Source organism: Telmatherina bonti, assembly GCF_933228915.1.
Source record: "Telmatherina bonti genome assembly, chromosome: 7".
In the NCBI taxonomy this organism is placed as follows: Eukaryota; Metazoa; Chordata; class Actinopteri; order Atheriniformes; family Telmatherinidae; genus Telmatherina; species Telmatherina bonti.
In genome coordinates, this window is record NC_136625.1 from 35050095 (window position 1) to 35073741 (window position 23647).

Here is a 23647-nt window from a genome sequence, read left to right on the forward strand (position 1 = left end):
TCATAAGTGTAGAAAACACTACCGTAAGGATCCCCTTAAGAAGGGGAGGGAGGTAGGACAATAATTCTACCTGCTGGTACTCCTTTTCTCTCTCATTCCTTTGTGTTTTGTTTTGTAAACATTTATCATTTGTAAGAAAGAAAGCAGGAATTTAGATGTTTATCATTTTAACTTGATGAATTAATTCTAATCAGTGGGATCACCTGCAGCATTCAGGTGTTTTAACACAAATCCAAAGAGGAAAGACATCAGAAATCATCAAGTCAGCCTGGTTGGTCATTTCTGAACTATGCAGAGTTTATTGTTATACAGACAGAAAGATTGTTTACATATGGAAAATATTCTGGATAGATGCCGATATTCCCAGGAGTGGACATCCCAGAAACTGTTAAAAAAACAAACAAAAAAAAAATAAAAATAGCTACATGTCAGGTCTCTGGAGGCTTCAGTCAGCATGTTAAAGGCTAAAGATGGTGACAGAACAGAGAAAGTTGAGGTTTGTAAAGTTACAAGCTGAAGCTTCATCCTGGAAAACCAAACACAGTTATCTCATCCCAACTGTGAAGCACGGTGGTGGAGGGCTGATGGTGTGGGATGTCGATCATGAATAACTCCGTGTACTAAGAGTGTTGCAGAGTCACACGTGAGGCCACTGATGGGTAAAGCGTGGCTGACATGTGGTCCCAAACAGCCGCTAATCTGCCACACAAAGCGTTCAGCGTTCACACAAAGGCAAAAAGCAACACAATCATGTTTCTGGGAATTTTTATTTTTCTTTGGACGATTTTTTTCTTAACAAATGGCTGAAATGACAGAAAATAATAAATAGTGAAATGGGAAAACCAACGTTTACTTTTGTCAGTAAACACCCAAAACAAGTAGTAAACATTGCTCAGACAGGTTTATTTATTAATTTATCACTTAGTTAATTTTCTATCTGTTTTATTAATTATACCTGCGTTCAGTTAAAGAGACCGTATTCAGGGAATGATGTTAGAGCAGTTAAAGGGTTAAAAACCCTTTTAAAAGCTCCTCCTTTATAATGACAGAAATAAAAATGTCATACAGAAAATTATAACTTTGTTATTGCAGCTACCAGCTGCTGAATGAGGATTTCCACACTTTTGCATTTTGTCTTTATTTTAGGTAAATGTGACAACTGGGAACAACAACTTTATGAATGTTGTTGTTCATCTAAGGTCGGATTTATTGAGTTTTGAGACCCAATTTTTTAAAATGATGTTCTGATACATAAGTTTTTTTTCACTCTAAAATGTTTTTCATCACACTGAACAGAAAAGGAGTAACTGACGGAGCCTCATCCCGACTTTGGCGACAACCCTTCAGGAGACGAAGTCATTATGTACCGTGTACTTTCTGTGGTTTGTTTTACTCATTTTTATAATTATTTCTGTCTGTAATTATATTTTTCTAATCTATTAACTGATTTTAAAGGTTTATACAAGATGAATTGAAATGCTTTTTATTAAAGCACTGATTTTTTGTATCATAAATTTTCATTAGATTTAATACAAATAAAAATCCAAATGTTACTTTACTGTATCCAGTTTGTTCATTAAATACAACCAGTGTGACTCTATTCATGGTCAGTGTTGGAATATAATTCATTTTTATTTATGCCGTCATTTATACAGGAAAAGGGACATTTTCAAATGATAAAAATAAATAAAAACTATGGATCAACCTTATTTGAGACGAACACGACTCCTGGCGTACAAAGTGAACCATCAAAGCTTCAAGCTGAAAGTTTGCCGTACCACAACTCTTCTGTCAAACCGGAGTGTTTTAATGCTGGAAATCTCTTTAATGAGGAACATTTTGTTGTTATGAAGCACTCTAAACAAGTACAGATTTTTATTTTAAAGCAGAAGGCAGGCAGTACAAGCAGCAAACTGGTGGCTTTTCTGCAACAAACTTTCATATAGAGCAGGGTCACAGAGGTACTGCTAAGCTGCGAGAGGGAGTAATGGCTAATTTATTTATTCATTTCCTACATCCATTTCAGAAAGCAAACAGCTTCCCCCTCAGAAAAGAAAACGGGAATTTAAAGTAAAGCACATCCTACAAGGAAGACCAGAAAATACAGACATGAATCAACAGTTCTGACAAAAATGTACCAACTTCTCAGAGTAAGAAATCTATACAAACTTTACAAAAATCACAAACTTTCTGTCCAGTAAAAACAAAACTTTCAGCAATGCACCGACTATGAAAATTGAAAAATACATGACGAGTTATAATACAGGACATCACTGATGTCAGCTGCTTTCCTCAAACAACCCCCCCACCGTGGGTTTATTCATCATAATCCAACAAACAGCTGAGACAAAGACGTGGGGGGAGTGAAAAAAGGGGTTTTGCTGGGGAAGGGAGTGGAGGGGGGGGGGGGGGGGGGGTCACTCATCAATAACGATGAAAAACATACAATCAAAGTGCAGCTATGTGGAGCCAGTGACATCACCAGCCTTCTTCGCATCCGTACGACAACTCGCACACATACCCGTTAAATCCTCATGGCCTGAACAGCAACAGGCCATCATCAGATTCTTCTGGGTTTTTTTTGGTTAAAAAATATAAATATCTCTTGTGTAAAAAAATAACAAGTGATTTCTTTAAGTACAAATAGAAAAAAAAAAAAAAAGGAAATTCTTGGCAAAATTCTCAGTCTCAAAGTAAAGGAGGAGATGGTTGGAGGGCGTTTAGTAGGATATGTTGGAGATTTGGGTGAGCTTTGCAGACGAGGATGAGATGGAGGGGGGGGGGTCATCTGCGGTTTGGTTGCCGGTGGTCTTCAGGGGGTGAGTTTTGTTTTTTTTTTAAATTTTTTTTTTTTTTTAGCTCTCAAGTCAACAGATTCATCTTCCTCATCCTAAGTTCCACTTCCCCCTTAAGTCAGATGTTTCCACCTCAACTCAGTGTCTTGTAGTCGACATGACCGAACTGTGGAGCCTCAGTTGTCGTGTGTTCTGGATGGTTTCACCTCACTTTGGCCCAGCGGCTCTGCCTCTGTCCTGCACCTCTTGGCCGGTCTGTCGTGTGAGACTGCTGCTGCATTTTTGTGGTCTAGCAACGGCTCCAGAGAGCCGTTCAGGTCGTGGGGGGGTGCGCTGAGCTGGCCGCAGCCGTTGGAGCTGTCGGGACCCGAAGGAGAGGCGCCCATCGCTGGATGAGAGGGACCGTTGGACTGAACCCCCTCTGGTTTGACTGGATTTCCTGAAGGCAACTGAGAGCCGTCCGCAGGGTGGCTCGTGACGCCTGCCAAAGAAAAACAGAACATTTTAAAGAGGTGACAAACAGTGAACAAACTACAGAAATCTGGTGGCAGGTCAATACAACGTACACCTGCTTCTTAACGCAGCTAAACAGCCAATCACATGGCAGCATTTCAATGCATTTAGTCAGGGTTGCATTTCTGGCAGCAGTCACAACCATCTCCAGGGTTTCCAGAGAAGGTCAGAAAAAGAGAAAATCTTTGGCGATGTTCTGGTCCAGTTGCCTGGAGAGTGGACAGACTGGTTGGAGATGATAGAAAGGCAACAGGAAGTTGCCTTTCTATCTAAGTCTATCTAAGTCTGCAGAATACCAAGGTATTCTGCAGACCATCTCTTAACACACAAGACGTTTGTAGATGGGTTACAGCAGCAGAAGACCACACCCTGTACCACTCTGTCAGCTAAGAATAGGAAACTGAAACAAATAAGATTTGTGATGTTCATACTGTCATAAAAAGATCAGAATGCGTCACAAATCCTCCAAAAAAAGCTTTGAGTCGTGTTTGCCCAGTCTGGATGGAGCCTTAGCACCAACATGGTCTGGTTTAAACACCTCAGAGTCCTGCTGCTGACCATGTCCATCCCTTTCTGAGCACAGTGTAGCATCTTCTGATGGAAACTTCCGGCAGGATGATGCACCATGACACAAAGCTCACATCATCTCCACCATGACGATGAGTTCACTGTCCTCCAACAGCCTCCACAGTCACCAGATCTACATCCAGCAGAGCAGCTTTGGGACGTGGTGGAACGGGAGATTCTCATCATGATGTGCAGCAACTGTGTGATGCTTCATGTCAATGCTGAATCTATGCCACCAAGGATTAAGGCAGCTCTAAAGGGAACAGATTATTGACCGTATGTATAAAAAGATGGGCGGAGCCTCCGTGACGTCACCCATAGGTTTCTGAAGAGCTGAATTGAAGCTCGGTGGGCGGTTCCTACCATCACCATCTTGGCAGGGGCATGCGTGTTGTCTCACTCGGAGAATACAAATATGGGCAAAGAGGGGGGCTGTGAGCGTCATGGTGGATGATTGACATCAAGCGAACTCCGAGCTTTCTGTAGCTGATAGCTAACCAAGCTAACGGAGGTAAGTGGGCTAAAGCTAAGTCAAGTTAACCGGCTAAAAACCGCGGTTGTTCTACGTTCTTCTTACTTGAAGCAGGAGATTGGGTACCTGTCAATCAAAAGGACACGCCCCTAATGATGCCAAACTTCGAGATTAAATTACTTTTAAATGGGCGAGTTACACCCCCCCCCACAGTTGTCATGAAGGTAAACCTGACCTATTAAACCTCAAATGGATTTGTGTACCAGGCTGTAAACATGTTTATTTCTGATGTGAAGTTGGTCTTTTAACATGGGAGTCTATGGGGATTCGCTCTGTTTTGGAGCCCCTTGTGGATGAAGGGGGAACTGCAGTTTTATGCACTAAAAGGCTTCACTTTTAATCCACGGAGGCTGCAGCTTGAACCTGACTCCAGCGAGATGGACGTGCGAGTGGTCTGTAAGTGCATGCATCCATTTTGATGCTTTTGATCTCACCAGACTTAAATCTGATGTCGGCAGAAATATTTCACTATATAGTGGAAAAATATGATAATCAACATATTGTAGTGTTATGCTAAAAATACATTGTTCTTCTTGTATTTTTTTCCAACTTACTCCCCAGACTAAAAACCAATACAAGACATGACAAAGTATGTAGGTGTTACTGTATTTAGGGATCCATCTTTGTGTGTTTATGCAATGATTTGTAGTAACGGAGTAACTAGGTTTTCCAAGTCAGCAGCAGACAGCTTGTCTAAGTCTGAGCCAGGTGTGTTGCAGCAGGGACACTTGGAAAACCCTGGTGTAGATGCACAATCATGAGTCTTTCATATTACAATCTCACCGTTCTGACTGCTGCTATCCTCCTTCTCAGAGTGGCTGCCGCTGCTGCTGGAGGTGGTGGGAGGAGGTGATGCTGCTCGACTGGATGTCGCACTCTCAGTCTCATCCAGTAATCTATCCATGTAGTCCCTGATGGAAAAACAACACCACAAACACTCTTTACACACCTGTATGTCAGCAAGTCGGTTATTTCATCTAACAGTGACAGCAGATGAGTTTAATATCACATGATGTATGTTTTATACCAACATGTTGTGTATCAATACTAGGGGTGGGAAAATCCAATAGAAAATTCACAATTTTAAAATAAATTTTTTTGGTTTAAAAAAAAAAAAAAAAAAAGAAATCCAAAATTTTTTTTCCCAAATAAATAAAAATAATGCAATATAAAATTTTGGTCATTTTTATTGTTTTTATTGATCTTTTTACTTGCCTTCTTGGCCATTGTAGCAGCAGCATGATGATCTGGCTACTAAGTTGTTTTTTTCCTCATTGAAATCAAGAAAAATGATGAGGAAAAAAAAGTTTTTTACATTTTTTTTTTTTTTGTTTTTAATCTACAAAAATGAGCAATATCGAAGAATTGTGAGAATCGCAATTTAAAATCAAATCGGCACCCAAAAAAAAATGGGAATCGAATCGGGATGTAGGCATATCGTCTCCGCCCAAATATATACTGCATGTTCTTGTAAAGTAAACCTCATTTATTGGCAGTTTATCTTATAGGAGAAACTTCCATTATGAAGCCCAGTAGTGGAAGCTCCATGAACTGGTGTGCAGCTTTGGCCTGAAATGGGAACAGGTACTCGAGCTCCATAGCAACAAGCCTAAAACGGGCCAACTTAGCTTCTGTTTTTACCACTTCTTCTCCAAGCATGCACTTTCGGACACTAGATATCACTTTACCGGCACGAGGTGAAGATCTGCCTTCCAAATCTCAGCCAAACCTTACAAACCAAGTTGAAAGAGCGTTAGATCTGCCTGATGACCCCGCCTCCCTGGTGGAAACTCTCTACTGAACTTCTTCAGGAGACACTTGAGCCTCATGTAACACCGGGGCCACAGTGGTCGTCTAGATTTATCTCGTTCATCAGGCTCAGGAACGGTGGAAAACTCTGGCAGTGATAACAGATTCCATCTACACACAAGCAAATTCCACCGCGTTTCATCCATGTTTTCCATATTGCAGAAATCATCAGACCTCGCTGATGTCTGGATGGCTGCTGCAGAGTCATCCCAGCTGTCAGGAATCAGGAACCCGCTGACACGACTAAGCTGCTTTTTTCCTGATAAAAAAAACAAACCTTTTTTAACCCCATTTCTCCTGGTCTTGACATCATATCCGACTCTTCTGTGTCGTTCTTTGCCATGGTGGGTTTCTAATGAGCAAATTCAAACAAACAACACAGTGTACAACGACAGAGCCAGTCGCAGGGTCACTGTTACCAAGGATACGCAAGTCCGACCACAACCCTGCTAGTTTTATGTTTCCCTGCTTCAACGCGCCTTTTTAAACCTGAATAAGGAACTTAATAACATGTTGCATCTATTTAATTTCAATCAGGTGTGAACGGTTCATCCAGGTGGAAGGAGATACTGCTGCCGTTGCCAAGCACATCTGACACATAACTGATGACTGACACAACATTACACAAACTATTTTAGATCGTTATGGGGATATAAAATGAGCGATATCCTGATATGAGATTTTGGTCATATCGCCCAGCCCTAGTTCATCCTAGAAAAGAGAGGAGAACTTGGGAAGTTTCATTGTTTAATCCAGGATCTGAAGCTGGACTACGGCCGGTTCTGGACGGACTTTCGGACGTCCGTCGGACAGTTGGAGGATCTGCTTTAGCAGCTAGCTGCCCGCTTTAAGAAGCAGAGAAGACGCTTGGCCATGACGATACAAAGTTTCAATGAAATAGCAGCAAACGTGACGCCTGCACAGCTCACAACCGCTGATCTTTCTATCAACACACCTTCTCTGATTGGTCCATCATATTTCTGTCGGGTGCAAATATTAAGAAAAATCAACCTCAGTTTGAAAAAACAAAACTCTCACAAACGCTGGGCAGAATTTTGTCACTGATGTGACCGTTCCCATTGACTGATCCATTCCCACTGATCCGATAAAAAATAAGCCATGCAAATTATTCAGACGAAATATGAAGGCCTTTAGAAACACCGAAAGATTCATAAATACAATTACCCTCCAAATACACACAAGTTATTGCTGAGTCATTGACTTCCTCATGGTTGCTGGGTGTAAATTCATCCCTCACCATGAAATTCATTGTAACCCAATAAAACTTTGTGTGTTCTCAAGAGGGAAACAAGTTTTGCAGAAGTCTGAAAGAAAAATCTCCACTCATTTTCACATAGAGCCATTTTTCTTTCAAAGATTTGTATTTTTGGTTTCAAATAAGAAGACTTACGTGACACCAGGGTGGAGGTTGTATTTCCTTTTTCCGAGTCTGGTTTGCTGTGCAAAGAAATCATAACGCTCAGACTTCTTCCACATGTAATAAAAGGCCACACATTCCCCTACAGACCTAGTTCTCACCTGAAAGATTTAATTCAGCAGACATGAAATCAGCATTATTACCACTGGTCTGGAGAAGCAGTTTCAGCACAAAACCAGAAAATCACACTGAAATGATGACAAATCTTAAAATGATCTACAGACATTTAAACAAACGAAACAAAACGTGGAAACGCAGTTTTTCCCGTTTGAACTCTTTGAAACAAACATCAACTGACAGCTGTGGATGTAGAAATGTATTTCCTTCATTAAATGCTTTATTATAATAATAAAAGACGGACACTTCTCTCACCTTGTTGGCCTGTATTAAATGAAAATCTTTCCCGTAAGCTTTCAGTCCTTGTTCAAAATTTCTACATTCCTCTTCAGTCCACACAGAAATCTCCTCTGTTGAAGAGACGGGATGCGTTAATATTGCAAAATAAGCAATTCTACTGAGACATTCAACAACCGCTGTGGGCCATGTTTCACTCGGAGTGTGTGTGGAGTGGACTTGTCACTGTGCTACCACATCATCAAACAGAGAATACAGTCAATGTATCGTGTGTACTCTGACGTGTGAGCTAGAAAATGGCGACATTACAAACAGATTTGAGTGCAAACATTCCCAGCAGCGTTTTAAGCATCAACATGTGATTTTCTCACAGCAGACAGGCGGCACACTGCCCACCCATCCAGGAAACTCCTACACACATACGTGTTGTTGTTTCAGGAGCGCGGGAAGAAGCATGACGTGCTTGTTTCCAAACATTAACATGAACATTGTTTCCTCATAAATGACTCCAGTGAGGAGGAGGAGGAGGAGGAGGAGGAGGTTGTGATTGTTTAGAGCAGCGTCCTGCAGGTTTCCCAACTGCAACACCGCATTCAAGATAAAAATCATCTCCAACAGCTTGATGTTGAAATCTGCACATATCTGTAAATGACTCAGAACCAGGCGTGTTGCTGCAGGGTCACATCTATACCTGCAGGACACCGGCTGTTGGCTGCAGTCGGAGATCGCTGCCTTTTGGACCGAAGCAGGAGGAACTTCTCCAGCTTCACAGGAAAACAAGTGTTTCCACTAAGGGCTGCTCCATTATGGTAAAAATTATAATCACCATTATTTTTGACTGAAACTGAGATATTGATTATTCAATACGATTATCCATTATCTTTAACGACATGAATTTATTTAACATTAAACTGTGGCTTTTAAACAATGTCTTCAGGATTCCACAAATTTTAGAAAACAAACAAATAACATGAAGCTTTGTCTTAAATCATCAACGTACCAAAAATACAGTGAGAACGCGTGGGCGCCGTAACACGTATACAGACACGTTACCAGCAGCCAGATCATCCCTGGCCTGAAGATCTATAATATCACACAGTTTAATCTTTTTAAAGGTAACTCGTGCCTGAACTTTCATCTAACCTGCACTGCATCAGCAAGCTTACTTCGGACATTCAACAGAAATTGTGGGAAACAACTATTTCCACATCATTTCCAGTTTTGATTGAAAGTACTTGCCTGATAAACTGATCAATGTATTTCTGAATCAACATAAAAAGCACCAGCAGCTGATCAGTATCAGTAACATGATGAGTTTGAAAATAATTTAATGAAATCAGCTCTAATTCAGAGCTTTCAAAGACAGATTTAGACCATGAGGCTGATTCTAATTTACAATATTACATTATTACTTTATTGTAACTATTTAATTGACAAGGTACTGAGGTAATATGGATAAAATCATCCATGTAGGCGAGCCCTTTTTATGAACAAACAAGTACTTTCTAAAATCCAAACTACTCCTTCAATCTGGATGCAAACTTAACTCCAGTAAAACTAACATTTTCACCTTTACAAAAATTTCCACCTGTCATTTGTCAGCCTTCACCTTCACCCAACACACCAAACTTGTCACAAAAACCCCTTTCAGCCATCTAAAACCAGAACCCACCTCTGCTCCTCTTTCTCCACACCTTAAACTCTCATTCACGCCTTCATCAAACCCTCCTTTAATCTGCTATAGTGGCATCTTCTTGGCACCACCCTCAACTTCCTCCATACTCTTCAGTACATCCAGATTTCTGCTGCCTGCCATCCCACCTGCAGCCCTTCCTGAGACCACATCGGGTCTGTCCTGCAGAACCATGACCGCCTCCCGTTCCCACAATGCATCATGTGTAAAACCCTCTTACTCCTCTACAAAGCACTCAAAACCCCCCCTCCCAAACAGACATGCTCCTCCCTACAGCCCATCCTGTACCCTCTGCTGATGTCAACCTCTTGATGTCCAAACCTGGAGGGTACAGGATCTTCTCTGTTTCCAGCCCGATACATCTGAGACGCCACGGATCCATTCGGCTTCAAATCCCAACTCAAAACTCGCCTGTTTCGCTCTGCTCACGTTACAAAATCTACTTTTTATTTCAGCTTTGTGTTGTTATTAACTCATCTCATTATAGTCTAAATTTGCTTCTAAGTGTAAAGTTAGCAGGGGCGGGAAAATCATATTAAGAAAAAAAATCGGATATCGGAGTTTTTTTGCTTCACAATTTTAAAATAAATTTTTTGGTTAAATTAAATAAAAAAATTTTCTCTCTAAAAAATCCATTATATTTTTTTTGTCATTTTGATTGTTTTTATTGATTTTTTTTTTACTTGTCGTCTTCGGCATTTTAGCAGCAGAATGATGGTCTGGTTACTGTGTTGTTTTTATTAATTGAAATTTTTAAAAAAATGATGAGCAAAAGTAAGTTTTGTACATTTTTTTTGTTTTAATCTACAAAAATCAGCACTGAATTGGCACCCAAAACAATCAGCATTGAATCGGAACAAAAGCATATCGTCACAGCCCTAATATGTAACATTAAAAATGAGACGTGTGTCAATTACGAACCAGGTTACTTGAATAAATACCCTGCAACCTCTTTTTGTACCTCATTACATCATTGTAGGAGCAGCAAAACCTTAAAACCACAATTATTATGTATTAAACAAAAGCTTAACGAACATCTGAATTATAGAAACATACATATTAATATTTTTTGACTTGTTTGTTTGGTTGTACTGAAGACAACTTAAATGAATTACGCTGGAAAGTCAGCATGAAGGAACGATCCATCATCGTACACTAGAGCAAAAATGTGGGGAAAAAAAAGGTTTGTTTACCTCTGGCAGCTTTTACATTAAACCTCAGCCTTCTCAGAGCTTCCTCTGTGTCAAAGTCACATTTTACTAGTTCATACAACGCCTGCAGGGAGACACAAAGTCATTTTGATTATTCACATTAACAGAATTCATCATGCTGCGTGTGATTTTTATCAAGCTGCAGGAGCACTGACTTACCTGCTCATTGTCTTTGATATGGGATCCCTCTGGGATCGCATCCACTCCCTTTTCATCTCCCGTCCGCCTCGACGCCTCCGTCAAGAACTCCACAACTTTGCCCTCAGGAAGACATTCAGGGTTCCACAACAACTGGTCGTCATTTTCATAAACTACAGGACAGATAAAGGAAACGGAACAATAAGACAGAGAACTTTTATTCACTGGATCAGAGCTGGAGACGCGCTCTTGCCTTTCTCATTGTCTTTATATTTACACAGGCCCACAGGGGTCTCTGCCTGATACATGGAGCCCACCATAATCTCCTGTTGGGGGAAAGACAGCGTTAGTTCTGTGAAAGTCAACTTTTTATTTAAGGAGACCTTACAGACGGAACATGAACGGGTTCAGACAGCTGTGAATTTCTATTAAATCTGAGGAATTTGCCATAAATTGAGGTAAATTTGTGTTTGTCGCGTGAATGCACACACCTTTTTCCAGTCCTCTGACGGAACATAGTCCTCATCTTCATCTGACTCCTCCTCCACATCATTATTACCTAAAACAATGTGACCATTGGTAAAAGCATGGTTTAGAGAGTTAAACTAAAACAGTCATAAGAAGAGTAAATATTCAGAAAGCACATACTTTCAAAGTACTTGAGCTTTTGAGGGCGAATGAGCTCGGCTGTACCAAGTGACCTAACTGAGCGTGTGCGAACTTCAGACGTGGCCTGAGCTTCTCTCTCCTGTCCACATGACGTCTTAAAGTCTTCGCCCTGGAAACACACATGCAGAGGATACATGAAAAAAAAGGGGCCTGTGGGGGGCTTTGAGTTACAGTGGATCATGTAACGACTGAGACAACACCATGAATGTCTATTTTCCAGTTATAAGCATTAGTTTATGTTATGAAGTCAACGAAAACATTTACAGCAAGTCATTTATTCCTACTTCCATCAGACATTTAGATCATTCCCTTCATGTCTTATTTATATACTGCACTTGCTACTTTTACCCAGTTTTAACTAAAGATTGTCTAAAGTGAATGTTTTGTGCTGCTTTCATTCAAATCACACCAAAGCCAAGTTTTCAATGACAATTAACTTCATCTGATTCAATATATTTATATGGATTTTTTTTAAATTACTAAGAGCCTTTAATGTTTAAGACACTCAAAGTGAGAAAATGTGTTGCATCAGCCTTGTACAACCTCCCCCCACCACCACCACCACCGCACACACACACACACACACACACACACACACACACACACACACACACACACACACACACACACACACACACACACACACACACACTTTGCCAGAGTTTTGCATCAAAGCGGAGATAAGCTGTTTGTGCAGAGTGTAACGTGAGATTGGGGAAACAAAACCAACGGAAAACGTCAATTAAACGCTTTTTTCCCCCATGAAACATTCCTGCAGAATGTCTGAAATGTGCAAAGAGTTTAAATAAATCATCATGATGGAAACTCTGTAAACGCTGAAAGATTCACAGTAGGTGTTTTTTTCTATTCTTCTTTTGTGCTTGTTGTTTGAACAATAAGTTGCACCTTCAGAGGCGCCCTGTTGAACGATGAAATACCCTCCAAATGTGTTTACTACAGTAGTGAGTACCAGAATCATTTTAATTAATAATTTTATACATATTTTCAAAGTTTTAGGAACATTTCAGGTGCTTTTTTAAAAAAGTTTCACAAAAAGCTGCAGTAAAATCTGACATTTTATGTGACCCGCAATCACAAAAATAAATAAGTAAATGTGAAACCCTGGAGGGACGAGTTCTGGAGCCATCTGCATTTGTTTTTAGGAAGAAGGAAAAATGCATTCAAAGTCACTTTTTGAACATTTTTCAGCTTCAGATTGAGGTGATTCATTAGGATGAGAATGACCAAGCGGACGTTGCATTTACTCTGCTTCATCCGTGTTTAAAAGATTTAAAGATCACAGCGATATCAATGTCCCTGCACTTGTTTTGTGTTTTTACTTACTAGATTTCAGTCAATACTCCGGGGCTCCATAGGTATCAATATAGCAGTGCAAAACACACATACCTCACTTCTTTTCAGTTCACCAGTACTTCTGCTGCTTTCATCATTATCAAGGTCATCTTCCTCATCTTCTTCCTCATCATCCTCTTCCTCAGGTTCCTCCTCTTCTTCCTCCTCTTCTTCCTCCTCCTCAGTTGGCGATCTACCCCCATATCCATAAAGACTCAGCAGTTCATGTATGGGCATCTCACCCTCCTACCAAGAAAAAAAATTATTACGGTTTTAAAAAGATAATAGTTTGTCAGTAAATGAGTCCGAAAAACAAACATCTTTTCAATTAAACATTATTAAAATAGTTATTTATTATTATTATTATTATTATTATTATTATTATTATGAACCGATGGATAAAGCTAGTTGTTCTTGACAAAATAGAAAATACACAAGATCATAATTCTCGTCCAAATATTGTTTTATAATTTTCCTTCTTTTCTATTCAAAATTTAAGACTAAACTCATAACTAAGCTAAACAGTCTGCTGAGACATTGAAAATACACAAACACGTGTATACATTTAATATGAACAAAATGCCCGACACAAACCCGTGCAAGATCTTCAATCTCATTGGCATTCGTCTCATCAGCTGCTTCCAACATCTCCTCTTCTTCAAGGGTACGTTCATCATCAAAGTCATGAACAAGCATGTCAGCTGATGGATCGAAGTCATGGTCATCGGAACCTGCCGAACCTCCTAAAGACGCAACGCAAATAAACAGAGCTTTAGATTAGAAATGGTAAAAAATATTCAGCTACAGTTGTGCTCATATTTATTCATACCCTTTCATTAAAGAAGGAAAAAAAACAGCTGCCTGTAAATAAGCTGAAATTGACTAAAGTGAAAATTGATTAAAAAAAATTTTTTTTTATGAAAATCATTACATTATTTTCTAATTCTGGTTCAATACAAATATTTGTTTTAAAAAAAAAAAGAAACAAATAAGATCACTTATTACATCTTACATCACTCATAAATTAATATTTAGTTGAAGAATCCTTTAATGTTTCCGCTCCAGTCAGGTGTTTTCTGTTCCTCTCAGTCAGACTTCTGCACCTGTTGACAGGTATTTTGTCCCACTGTTCAACAGAAAAGTCTCTAATTTGTCCAGGATAAATTTGTTCGTTTGTTTTTTTTTTTCTTTCTTCAATTCAATTAAATGAAATACAGTGTTTTATACTACTAAATTATATTTTTGGCAAATTTTTATTTATTGTTCCTTTTTTAAGTCTCCAGTTATTTGAGTGACTGTTGTAAATTCAGCCTTTTCTTTAATTAAAGGGGATGGACACATATGAGCACAACTGTATATTTCTGAATATTACTCAGTTGTCACTTTTATTGTTTACTATCATTTTTACTAGTATTATGGTAGCCAAAGAACGACTAGTATATTTTATTCTGTTTTGTTTCAATAGTCTGGCTTAAAAAAAAAAAAAACAGCCCAAATTAATTCTTTATGATTATTTAATTGTAATTTGACATTTAACTTTAACCAAAAATATAAATAAGACAATTAAGGCTAGTTCAAATAATGAACTACTCAACTTTGGTGTCCTTTACAATGACATTACAGTCCTTCTGAACGTCAATTTAATTAACATACTTCAAACTTGTACCATTAACAATACAAAAGGGGGGAATTATAGTGTTACCTGGGCTCGAATTCCCGAGGGAGGGCTGCAAAATAGAAAAAAAAACAAACAAAAAAGTTTAGGTACGAGTTCAGATGCTAATATGTTCTCATAAATGAGCTCAGAGCCTGTCCATCGTTACGCAGTCCCTTTGTGTTCAGATTGTACCGCAGGGGGACGCAGCAGGTCGGGGGGGAAAAGCGCGCACGTCGCGCTGCGTTATCCGAGCAGAAACAAAGAATAGTGTTATCACTGGCAGACAGAAACTACAGTCTACCTATCACATATTAACAGTGTCAATATTTAGATGCTCACAACCTAAAATGTAGCCACAGTTCGACCAAAGAGCCGAGCCTTTGTTGAGAATTGTTTCTAAACTCGCTAACTTAAATGACAAGTTCTAGGCTAGTTAATCCCCCCCCCTTTAATTATTTCGCTAAAGCGGTCAAGTTTTACTTCATATAACAACCTGCAAATTATAACCATACAAACAGAACAGTCAGTCTCCAGCCTAGGAAAGTTTTTTTTTACACTGCTGAGTAAAATAATTAATAAGCGAAGCTAAGAAGTCTTAGTATTATTGCTTTAGCCGAGGGAGCTAACGCTGCTAACGCTAGCTAAATCCGAAGTTTACTAAAACATGCTTGAGTCAATAAATAGTGACTGTCTAGCAATTCAAACATGTGACATTTAATTTTGTGTGTGGGAGTTATAACACACAAACGATGTGCAGATCCGGCTAAACCAAGTATGCGATAGTATAAATCAAAATTTTCCGAATATTTATTTCACTTTCTTACCTCCGCCATGTTTGAAGCCTGCAGGGTGACGTCAGGGGTTAGCATCAGTACCCGTATGTAAAGCCCCGCCCACCTGCGGTATAAGTACTGCCACCGCTGAAAGGCTCAAGGGTGAAATAATGTTATGTGATATTATACTAAAGCAAATATTAGAGTTTAAATGTACTAATGAATTTAATTATTTCTAATTTATTTTAATCACATCTCTTATTATTGATCCAATCACAGTTTACTGTCAATCAATCAATCAAAACTTTATTTGTAGAGCACTTTCACACACCTCAAAGTAACCAAAGTGCTGTACAGGTGAAATAAAATAAGTCATCATTAAAAGCACTAAAATAAAGACAACAAAATAGTTAAAAAGACTAAATAAGACAGAAAAGACCTAGTGCTCCTGCTCTCCGGAGTTAAAAGTCAACATAAAAAGATGAGTTTTTAAAAGAGATTTAAAACCACTTAAAATCCCAGCAGACCTCACCAAAAGAGGGAGACCGTTCCAGAGTTTGGGGGCTACTGCAGAAAAGGCTCTGTCTCCACGAGTCAAGTCCTCGGGACTACTAGAAGCATCTGGTCTTCTGATCTAAGAGCTCTAATGGGACAATGATGTTGCAGTAGCTCAGAAAGGTACAGAGGAGCCAGACCATTTTGGACTAGCACAGTGTTTTTCAACCACTGTGCCATTAGAGATCATTAGGTGTGCCCTGGGAAATATCCAATTTCACCTGATTAGTCTAAAAAGCAGCTCTGTGTTAATCTAGGGCACAGGTGAAAGCTAATAAAATTCCTTTTTCTTGTGTTTATCTTATTTCTATTCAAGGCCACTTTGACAAGATGGACTTTATATTAATATATAGGCTTTTTTGAAGAAAAAAAATTGGTTTGTGGTGTTCCTTGTGAGTCTTCAGTGAAAAAATTTCAGTCGGATATGATTTTAAGCTCTTTGAAGAAAGCTTTATTATAGCACATGTAGCTTTCTCATGCTACAGTACATGGATTAAGATACTAACATTTTTTAAAATATCAATGTCTTGAACTGCAAACATGAGCATAAACAATATAGTAATATATACTAATATTCATTACAGCACAAAAGGGTAAAAGAAAAATATCTATTTTTACAGATAATGGAAGGTTAGTATTCAGTCCATTTGGCATTTGTTTAATAATTTATAAAGTGGACAAGAAGATTAATCCAGTTGCTAATTGAAACAAATAAAAATGACCATTGCTTGTCTCGTCAAAAAGCTTTGTTTTTCTTTATAGTTAGTAATATACAGCACATATAAAGAAGTTAACAGTGGAAAAAAATCAGATTTGTCCTTTATCCATGCATTTATTTCATTCAAAGTACACAGCATATATGTTTGCAACACAAAACAAAGACCTGTTCTTGAAGGAGTACGATGCAAAGGTGTCATTAGATGTGTCCCACAGACAGCGACTGCTGATTTGCATGCTCTGCCCATTGAGCTGACCAATGTGGATTATGACAACAATTTTATATCTGGGGATCATGAGTTCCTTCACGCGGCTTCTTATTATCTTGGAGAAAGAGTGAATAAATATCAATACGAATAAAGCAAGGATTCAAACAGATTAAAATTGCATTAGTTTATATTTACCGCACACAGGGTAAGAGTCATTTCTCGAGATCGTTGTACTTCATATTTCTCTTCTTGGAGGTGGTTGGTAAGTACATCCTTCAATATGTCTGAGGCAGCAGTGACAGGAAAGCGTTTATTAGGCCCTGGGATTCAAAGATAAGTAAATGATTCCACAATTAATAAAAGTGGCCTTTACTTATGAAACTTTCAAATTTGGAGTAAACATATACAGTTGTGCTCATATGTATTCATCCCCTTTCATTCAAGAAAAGGCTGAATTTACAACAGTCACTCAAATAACTGGAGACTTAAAAAAGGAACAATAGCTAAAAATTTGCAAAAAATATAATTTAGTAATATAAGACACTGTTTTTTCATTGAATTGAGTTGGAGAAAGAAAAAAAAAAAAACAATCAAACAAATGTGTCCTGGACAAATTAGAGCACTTTTCTGTTAAACAGCGGGACAAAATGCCTGTCAACAGATGCAGAAGTCTGACTGGGAGGAAAAGAAAACACCTGACTGGAGCGGAAACATTAAAGGATTGTTCAACTATATATTAGTTTATGAGTGATGTAATATGTAATAAATTATCTTATTTGTTTGCTTTAAAAAAAAAAAAAAAACTTGTATTGAACAAGAATTAGAAAATAAAGTAATGATTTTTATCTGCGATGGACTGGCGAGCTGTCCAGGGTGTACCCTGCCTGTCGCCCAAAGCCGGCTGGGATAGGCTCCAGCTTCCCCGCGACCCTGAATTGGAATAAGCGGTTCGGAAAATGAATGAATGAATGATTTTTATAAAATATTATTTATGATAATATTATAATAATATCTTATTTTTTTAATAAAATAATATTTTATAAAATATTATTATTACTTTAGTCAATTTCAGCTTATTTACAGGCAGCTGTTTTTTTTCCTTCATTAATGAAAGGGGATGAATAAATATGAGCACAACTGTACATATATATATATATATATATATATATATATATATATATATATATATATATATATATATATGTACATACATACATATATATATATATATATATATATATATATATATATATATATATATATATATATATATATATATATATATATATATATATATATACATATATTTATATATATATACATATATTTATATCAGTCAACATCTAGACTTGAGAGGAATTTATTTATACATTTATGAAAGAACTTATTGACACATTCATTATAAACTGGGCTTATGTGGATCATATAATTGATTTGTTTCATATGTTTTAATGTAAATGGGACTTGATCTGTAAAAGTGTTTTAAGATGACTGTGAAAACGTGTGAATCTGTGCAGGAGGAGTTTTTTTTGCACCCAGCTGGTAGGTATTCTCCAAAGTTGTAATTCTCTGAATGGTGTCCTCATGTTGTCCCAGGTCATCCATGTATGACACAGTACTCACAGAACTGAAGGGGGAAAACATAGTAAGACAAATAAAACGCTAGAGGGGAACAACCACAATGCTTTCGACTGATCTCTAAATAAATAACACCTTAAAAATGTCTGCAAAACAGCATGTTGAATAATCAGAAACCATCACAGATTAAACGTCAGTGCTGATAGTTGTGCTGTTTACTCACTCCTTTGTCCTCACAGTTTCTTTTCCTCTGGTTCCATCAGCAGGCAGCTTGCCTGTCTTCTTCTCTTTTTTGGGGAGTTTGTCTTTTATTTGATCAGACATCCCAGCATCTGTTCCCCCCCCCCCCCAGTTTACGGTGAACAACAATGCTGGTTTTGTTTTCTTTGAGGACAACTGAGGCGTTCACGTACCAACGTTGCTAACTTAATTTACACACGTTAGCTTGTAAATGCACAATTCTTTCAACGTTAATCAACAGTAAGCATCCCTGTCGAACATAAATTGGGTTTTGTTTTAATATATTTGTGCTTATATCGGTTTCAGTACCTCCTGAACTGCGTTTAACACACGAATCCAGCAGTTTGGCGTTGCTATGGCAACGGTTACTATGGTTATGCTTTTTGATAAGTACTTCCTGCCGACATGAGGTGCGTTCACTGACCTAAGATAAAATAAATCACTTTTACCGACAAATAATTGTGGTTTTAAGACCATCCGGTAGTTTGCCGATGTACGCTCAAATGCTTTCATTTTCACGAAGAACAGTGACGGAAATGTCACTCCCAAAAAGTGCTTACAAAGAAATTTCAACATTCTTTACAACCAGCTGATGTTCAAATGTCTTATTGGCCATTTTTTTGTTCATTTTCATGAATTAAGCTACTTATCTGCTGATGAAGACTGTGTGATGTGTGTAGATGTGATTATAAGTCATTCATTTTTTATATGTTCTAACCCTGGACACAGCAATCCGGGAATCCTTTTGAGATTTGTTTAGCAATAATCACAAGTTTGATACCAATATAATATCATATTGACTTCATACATGATGACAGAACTTTGACTTTTTTTTTTCCAAAAGCAACCTAATAACAAAAAAGCTATTTCTTGAGATCAGGCGGATATCAAAATTGAAAAGTATGTTTGTTTTAAACATAAAGTGACTACCACATCCTAGATATTGATCTTTAAAATATTCACTGCAAATTGAGAATAAATTTATATTTGTAGACATTAAAGCAGAATATTGTGTTAACTTTGCTCCTATTAAGTGTCTCAAAACATATATTTTTTTTTATAGCTTTTTCATAATAACTAAAGTAGTATGGTCTGACTTTATCATAGTTACATACCACACCTTTACATATCAACATTTTCTTTGGTCTCTAGGGAATCTGTAAACACCTTGTTGAATCTGAAGATTTAAATGTGGAGTATGTAAGATTTTCAATATTTTCAAAATAAATTAACTAATAAAATAACTACAATCATAATTAGAAAGTTTTTTGAACATGTAGGTTCCAGTCTGTCCATATTTGATGTATTATTAAATTACAAGTTAAATTAATGACAAAAAGTACTTTTTTTTTTTTACTGGTAGGCAAACATTTAAGAATGGTCTTTGTCATTAATTAAACTTGTAATTTAATAACACATCAAATATGGACAGACTTGAACCTACATGTTTAAAAAAAACTATCTAATTATGATTGTAGTTATTTTATTCGTTAGTTTATTTTGAAAATATTGAAACTCTTACATACTCTACCTTTAAGAAAAAAAAAAAAGTAGGAAAAGGTGAAAAAAGTGTCCAGAAAGTGTGCCTCAGAACAAATGAGTGAAATATACATTGTATTTTCTCCTCTTTATTACAAGTAAAACAAGAATTACATTATATAGATTTTTTTTCCCATATATTTACTTTCAAAATCTTTGGATGAGATATTTACAGGAAATGTTTGCATATTCTGATTCTAATGCAGTGAAAGTTACAACCAAAAAGTTGTTAAAAAAAAAAACGAACTTACAGAACACACCAGATATCAGTATCTTAGTGTACGTCCAAAAATAAGGCAAATAAATATACTGAAGCTTGCTAATAGAAAAAAAAGTGAATTTCTCTTCCTCAGCCGAAAGAGTCTTCTGTCTTTTTTAAAGTACTAAATTAAAAGGTTATTCCTGCACCCAAACTGTGAGCCAACACATTAAAACTTTCCATAAAACATGATGTTCAAACACATATGAACGTATTAAATGTGGCGTGGAGTGATGCGTCATTTCACAGATTAAACTCAGGTCGTGTTTTGTGTGCACGTCAAACACAGAGGGATGTAAAACACCTATAATCTTGCATGGAACAAGTATATTAATGACATGCCAAATTCAATGACAGTACACGTCTGAAGGTGCACTAACAGCAGAACAGGGAGCAGAGGCTGAAAGTGGAGCTACAAGGTCTCCTCTCCAATCATAGCACACTAACAACAACAAACGCATCATGACCTTAATAAAAATGGATAAATTGGTATTGCGCTGTTGAGAGAGGTGATGGATAAAATGAAGCTTCCATGCGGCACCATTTGGATTAATCAACAGGAACACTTTTTTTTTGTACACGAAAACCTGCATGTAAAACACCAGATGAGCAGAGCATTGTGTGCCGTTACAAAGAACCAAATGCAGATCATGAGTGCTGACATCAACAAACCGAGACACAATCACAGACACATCCATATGCCCAGAGAAATATTTAAAACATTGCTTTCTATGTACACTTTTTACATTTAAGATTTTAAATATTGCTATTAGAAAATGAAAAATATTGTGTAACAGGGTGGAAAAGGATGAAAATAAATCTAGGATTCGAATAGTACCGTCTGCATCACAGAGAGTTTTTCTTTACTCTGCATTGTCCCCATTTATCCTACTCAATACATCTTATCAAGAACATGGCCAAACAAGCTTGGCCAGATTTTTAAGCAGCATCAAAGGCAGAAATCATCAGCCGAGGTCCTTTCTGCATCTCTCGGCAAACTGAAAGGTCCTTTTCATCAACATATGGCACTCACATATCTGACTCTGTATGCGTCTCACATATTTAGGGTCTTTTAAATGAATAATTTCTGAATCAGATACCCAAACAGCTCCAATGAAAGTAGCAGCTCTTTTTCACCTAATTCACCTTCGTTTAATGCAACTATATGAACAAAACACCAGCAGAAGTGTCACTTTAGCACTTTAGCTTTAGACATTTTTCCTAAATCGAGAAACATTTCCAGAAAACCTGGAAAAATTATCTGTAAAACAACCAGAACTTCAGACTATAATTTGTATATTTGTTTTAAGCTTTGTTTATCAGACACAAGTTCAAGCAATTGATTCCTGGAGTCTTCAATGATCAGCTTCATTGTATTAATAAAGAATAAACAAGTTTATAATATGAGAAGCCTGAAAGACTGGAAAAGGCTGATATATGGGGGGGGGAAGAGAGAAAATTCAGCAGAAAATGAATTTCTAACTGGTGAGGGTGCCATGACTGGGTGTAAAAGGAGGATTCAAACAAGATTTTGTCTTTCAAGCAAGCTCTGCAATTCATCATATTTTTGTATTTTGCCAAACTCGTTCCCAGACTATTCAGTAAGTTAAAGAAAAATATTTATTGGTGCAAGATTGAAAAAAAACTTTGGTCTTTTAACATCGACAGTGCAAAATATTGCAAAAATATTCAGAAACTGCAAAAATCTCTGTGAGCAAAGGTCAAAGACAGATACCAATGGCAGATGCATTTGGCTTTTGAGCTCTCAGGTACACTGCATGTTGCCCTGATAAATATGGCCACAAAGCCTCAGTGCTACCTATGAAAACTAATGTTACTGGACAGTCTGCAGCTGCACAGTGTAAATTGAAACTGTATTACAGTAGGAAGAAGAGAACATAATATAATCTCATAATATAATCATACAGCCTCTGATCAGGTGAGTCAGACATCGGGTTTCATGTGTCCAAGAGGAGAAAAAAAATCCAGCCTTTTAGCAGAAAAAGGTGCAAAATCCAAAGTTTGTGATGATACAGGGGCGTAAAAACAGTATTTTGGAGACAGAGTTGATACCACTATGGAGATGCCTTTTCCTGGGAGGTAAGTGCTTTTTCCAGCAGAACTTATGACAGTGTGGTCTGTGAAGATGGTGGAAATTGGATTTGTGTCTGTTAAATAAAGGCTAAAAAGAAGTAAGACATTACATACTGGAACATTTCTAAGCTGTTATGGAAACAAGTTATATATGCAGATCTGAAGAGCAGTAATACACTGATTTACTAAGTCTGACCACTTTAACTGATTTACTGCTACTAATAGCAGTTTACTGCTGACATGATCGATTAACAGCTGAACACCGTTGTAGTGTTTAAGGCTGCGTGGGTTTGTATCTGCTGATCTGCTGAGCACAGAGAAAAACAATTTTTGCATATAAATTTATATGTGTAGAAAAACTATTTAGTTTCCTTCTCACATATTTTCATTTTTATTTTTTTTGTTTTTGATCGCTCCCATTATACTGTCCTATTTTTTTCAGTGCCTTTTATATGCTGGCCGATCATGATCGTGACTGATTTTTTGACATTTTCACATTAAACCCCAACATTTTACTCCGCATAAGCTCTTAATAGTTCTGGACTACAAGGACCCTCTGATTCAAAGTGCTGATCTTTTTAAATCCTTTTTTTAACTGCTGAGGTATAACATTTCAAAAGCTTTCTGAGCAAATCAGACACGCTTAAATAGTGGAAATTGTCATTTTAGGTGGCTGTATTAATCTAATATAGTCACATTACCAACAAATTATTAACATATAGCTGCAAATCAACCCAATACAGCGCTTTTTATCCTTTTCCCATCCTTTTCCAGTTCTTTTAGGATTGTTCTTTTATCATATGGTCTATTCACATTATTCCTGCATTTGCAGTGACAACCAGGTAGACAAAATAAACTTAAATAAGACTGGATCACTGTATGAAATCCACAATTAGTTTTTACAGCTTACAAGAACAAAGAATCAGTTTCTCAATATTTTACTCCACATAAGCT

The 23647-nt window shown here is 37.4% G+C and overlaps 2 protein-coding genes across 4 annotated transcripts; both read right to left on the minus strand.

Annotated features, from left to right (window-relative positions):
* Nucleotides 1-1607: 1607 nt before the first annotated feature.
* mier1b (mesoderm induction early response 1b, transcriptional regulator) lies at nucleotides 1608-15564 on the minus strand. Of its 3 annotated transcripts, none has more exons than XM_079243333.1 (13): nucleotides 15554-15564; nucleotides 14775-14799; nucleotides 13667-13815; nucleotides 13127-13318; nucleotides 11699-11828; nucleotides 11542-11609; nucleotides 11304-11376; nucleotides 11072-11223; nucleotides 10895-10976; nucleotides 8027-8121; nucleotides 7628-7674; nucleotides 5191-5318; nucleotides 1608-3276 (listed from the first exon to the last, which is right to left on the minus strand). In XM_079243333.1, exons 1-13 carry the CDS (start codon nucleotides 15560-15562, stop codon nucleotides 2972-2974), a joined length of 1455 nt encoding a protein of 484 aa, XP_079099459.1. In that variant the 5' UTR covers nucleotides 15563-15564; the 3' UTR covers nucleotides 1608-2971. The 3 variants fall into 3 exon arrangements, with proteins under 3 accessions (XP_079099459.1, XP_079099457.1, XP_079099458.1); XM_079243331.1 differs by having other exon boundaries at nucleotides 7628-7755; XM_079243332.1 differs by lacking the exon at nucleotides 15554-15564 and having other exon boundaries at nucleotides 7628-7755; nucleotides 14775-15197.
* Nucleotides 15565-16894: 1330 nt separating this feature from the next.
* Nucleotides 16895-18885, minus strand: LOC306758564 (dynein light chain Tctex-type 5-A-like; the record flags this gene model as incomplete). The annotated part of the gene is made up of 4 exons (XM_079243891.1): nucleotides 16895-17098; nucleotides 17179-17303; nucleotides 18519-18610; nucleotides 18785-18885. 4 exons carry the CDS (start codon nucleotides 18883-18885, stop codon nucleotides 16895-16897), a joined length of 522 nt encoding a protein of 173 aa, XP_079100017.1.
* Nucleotides 18886-23647: the final 4762 nt, after the last annotated feature.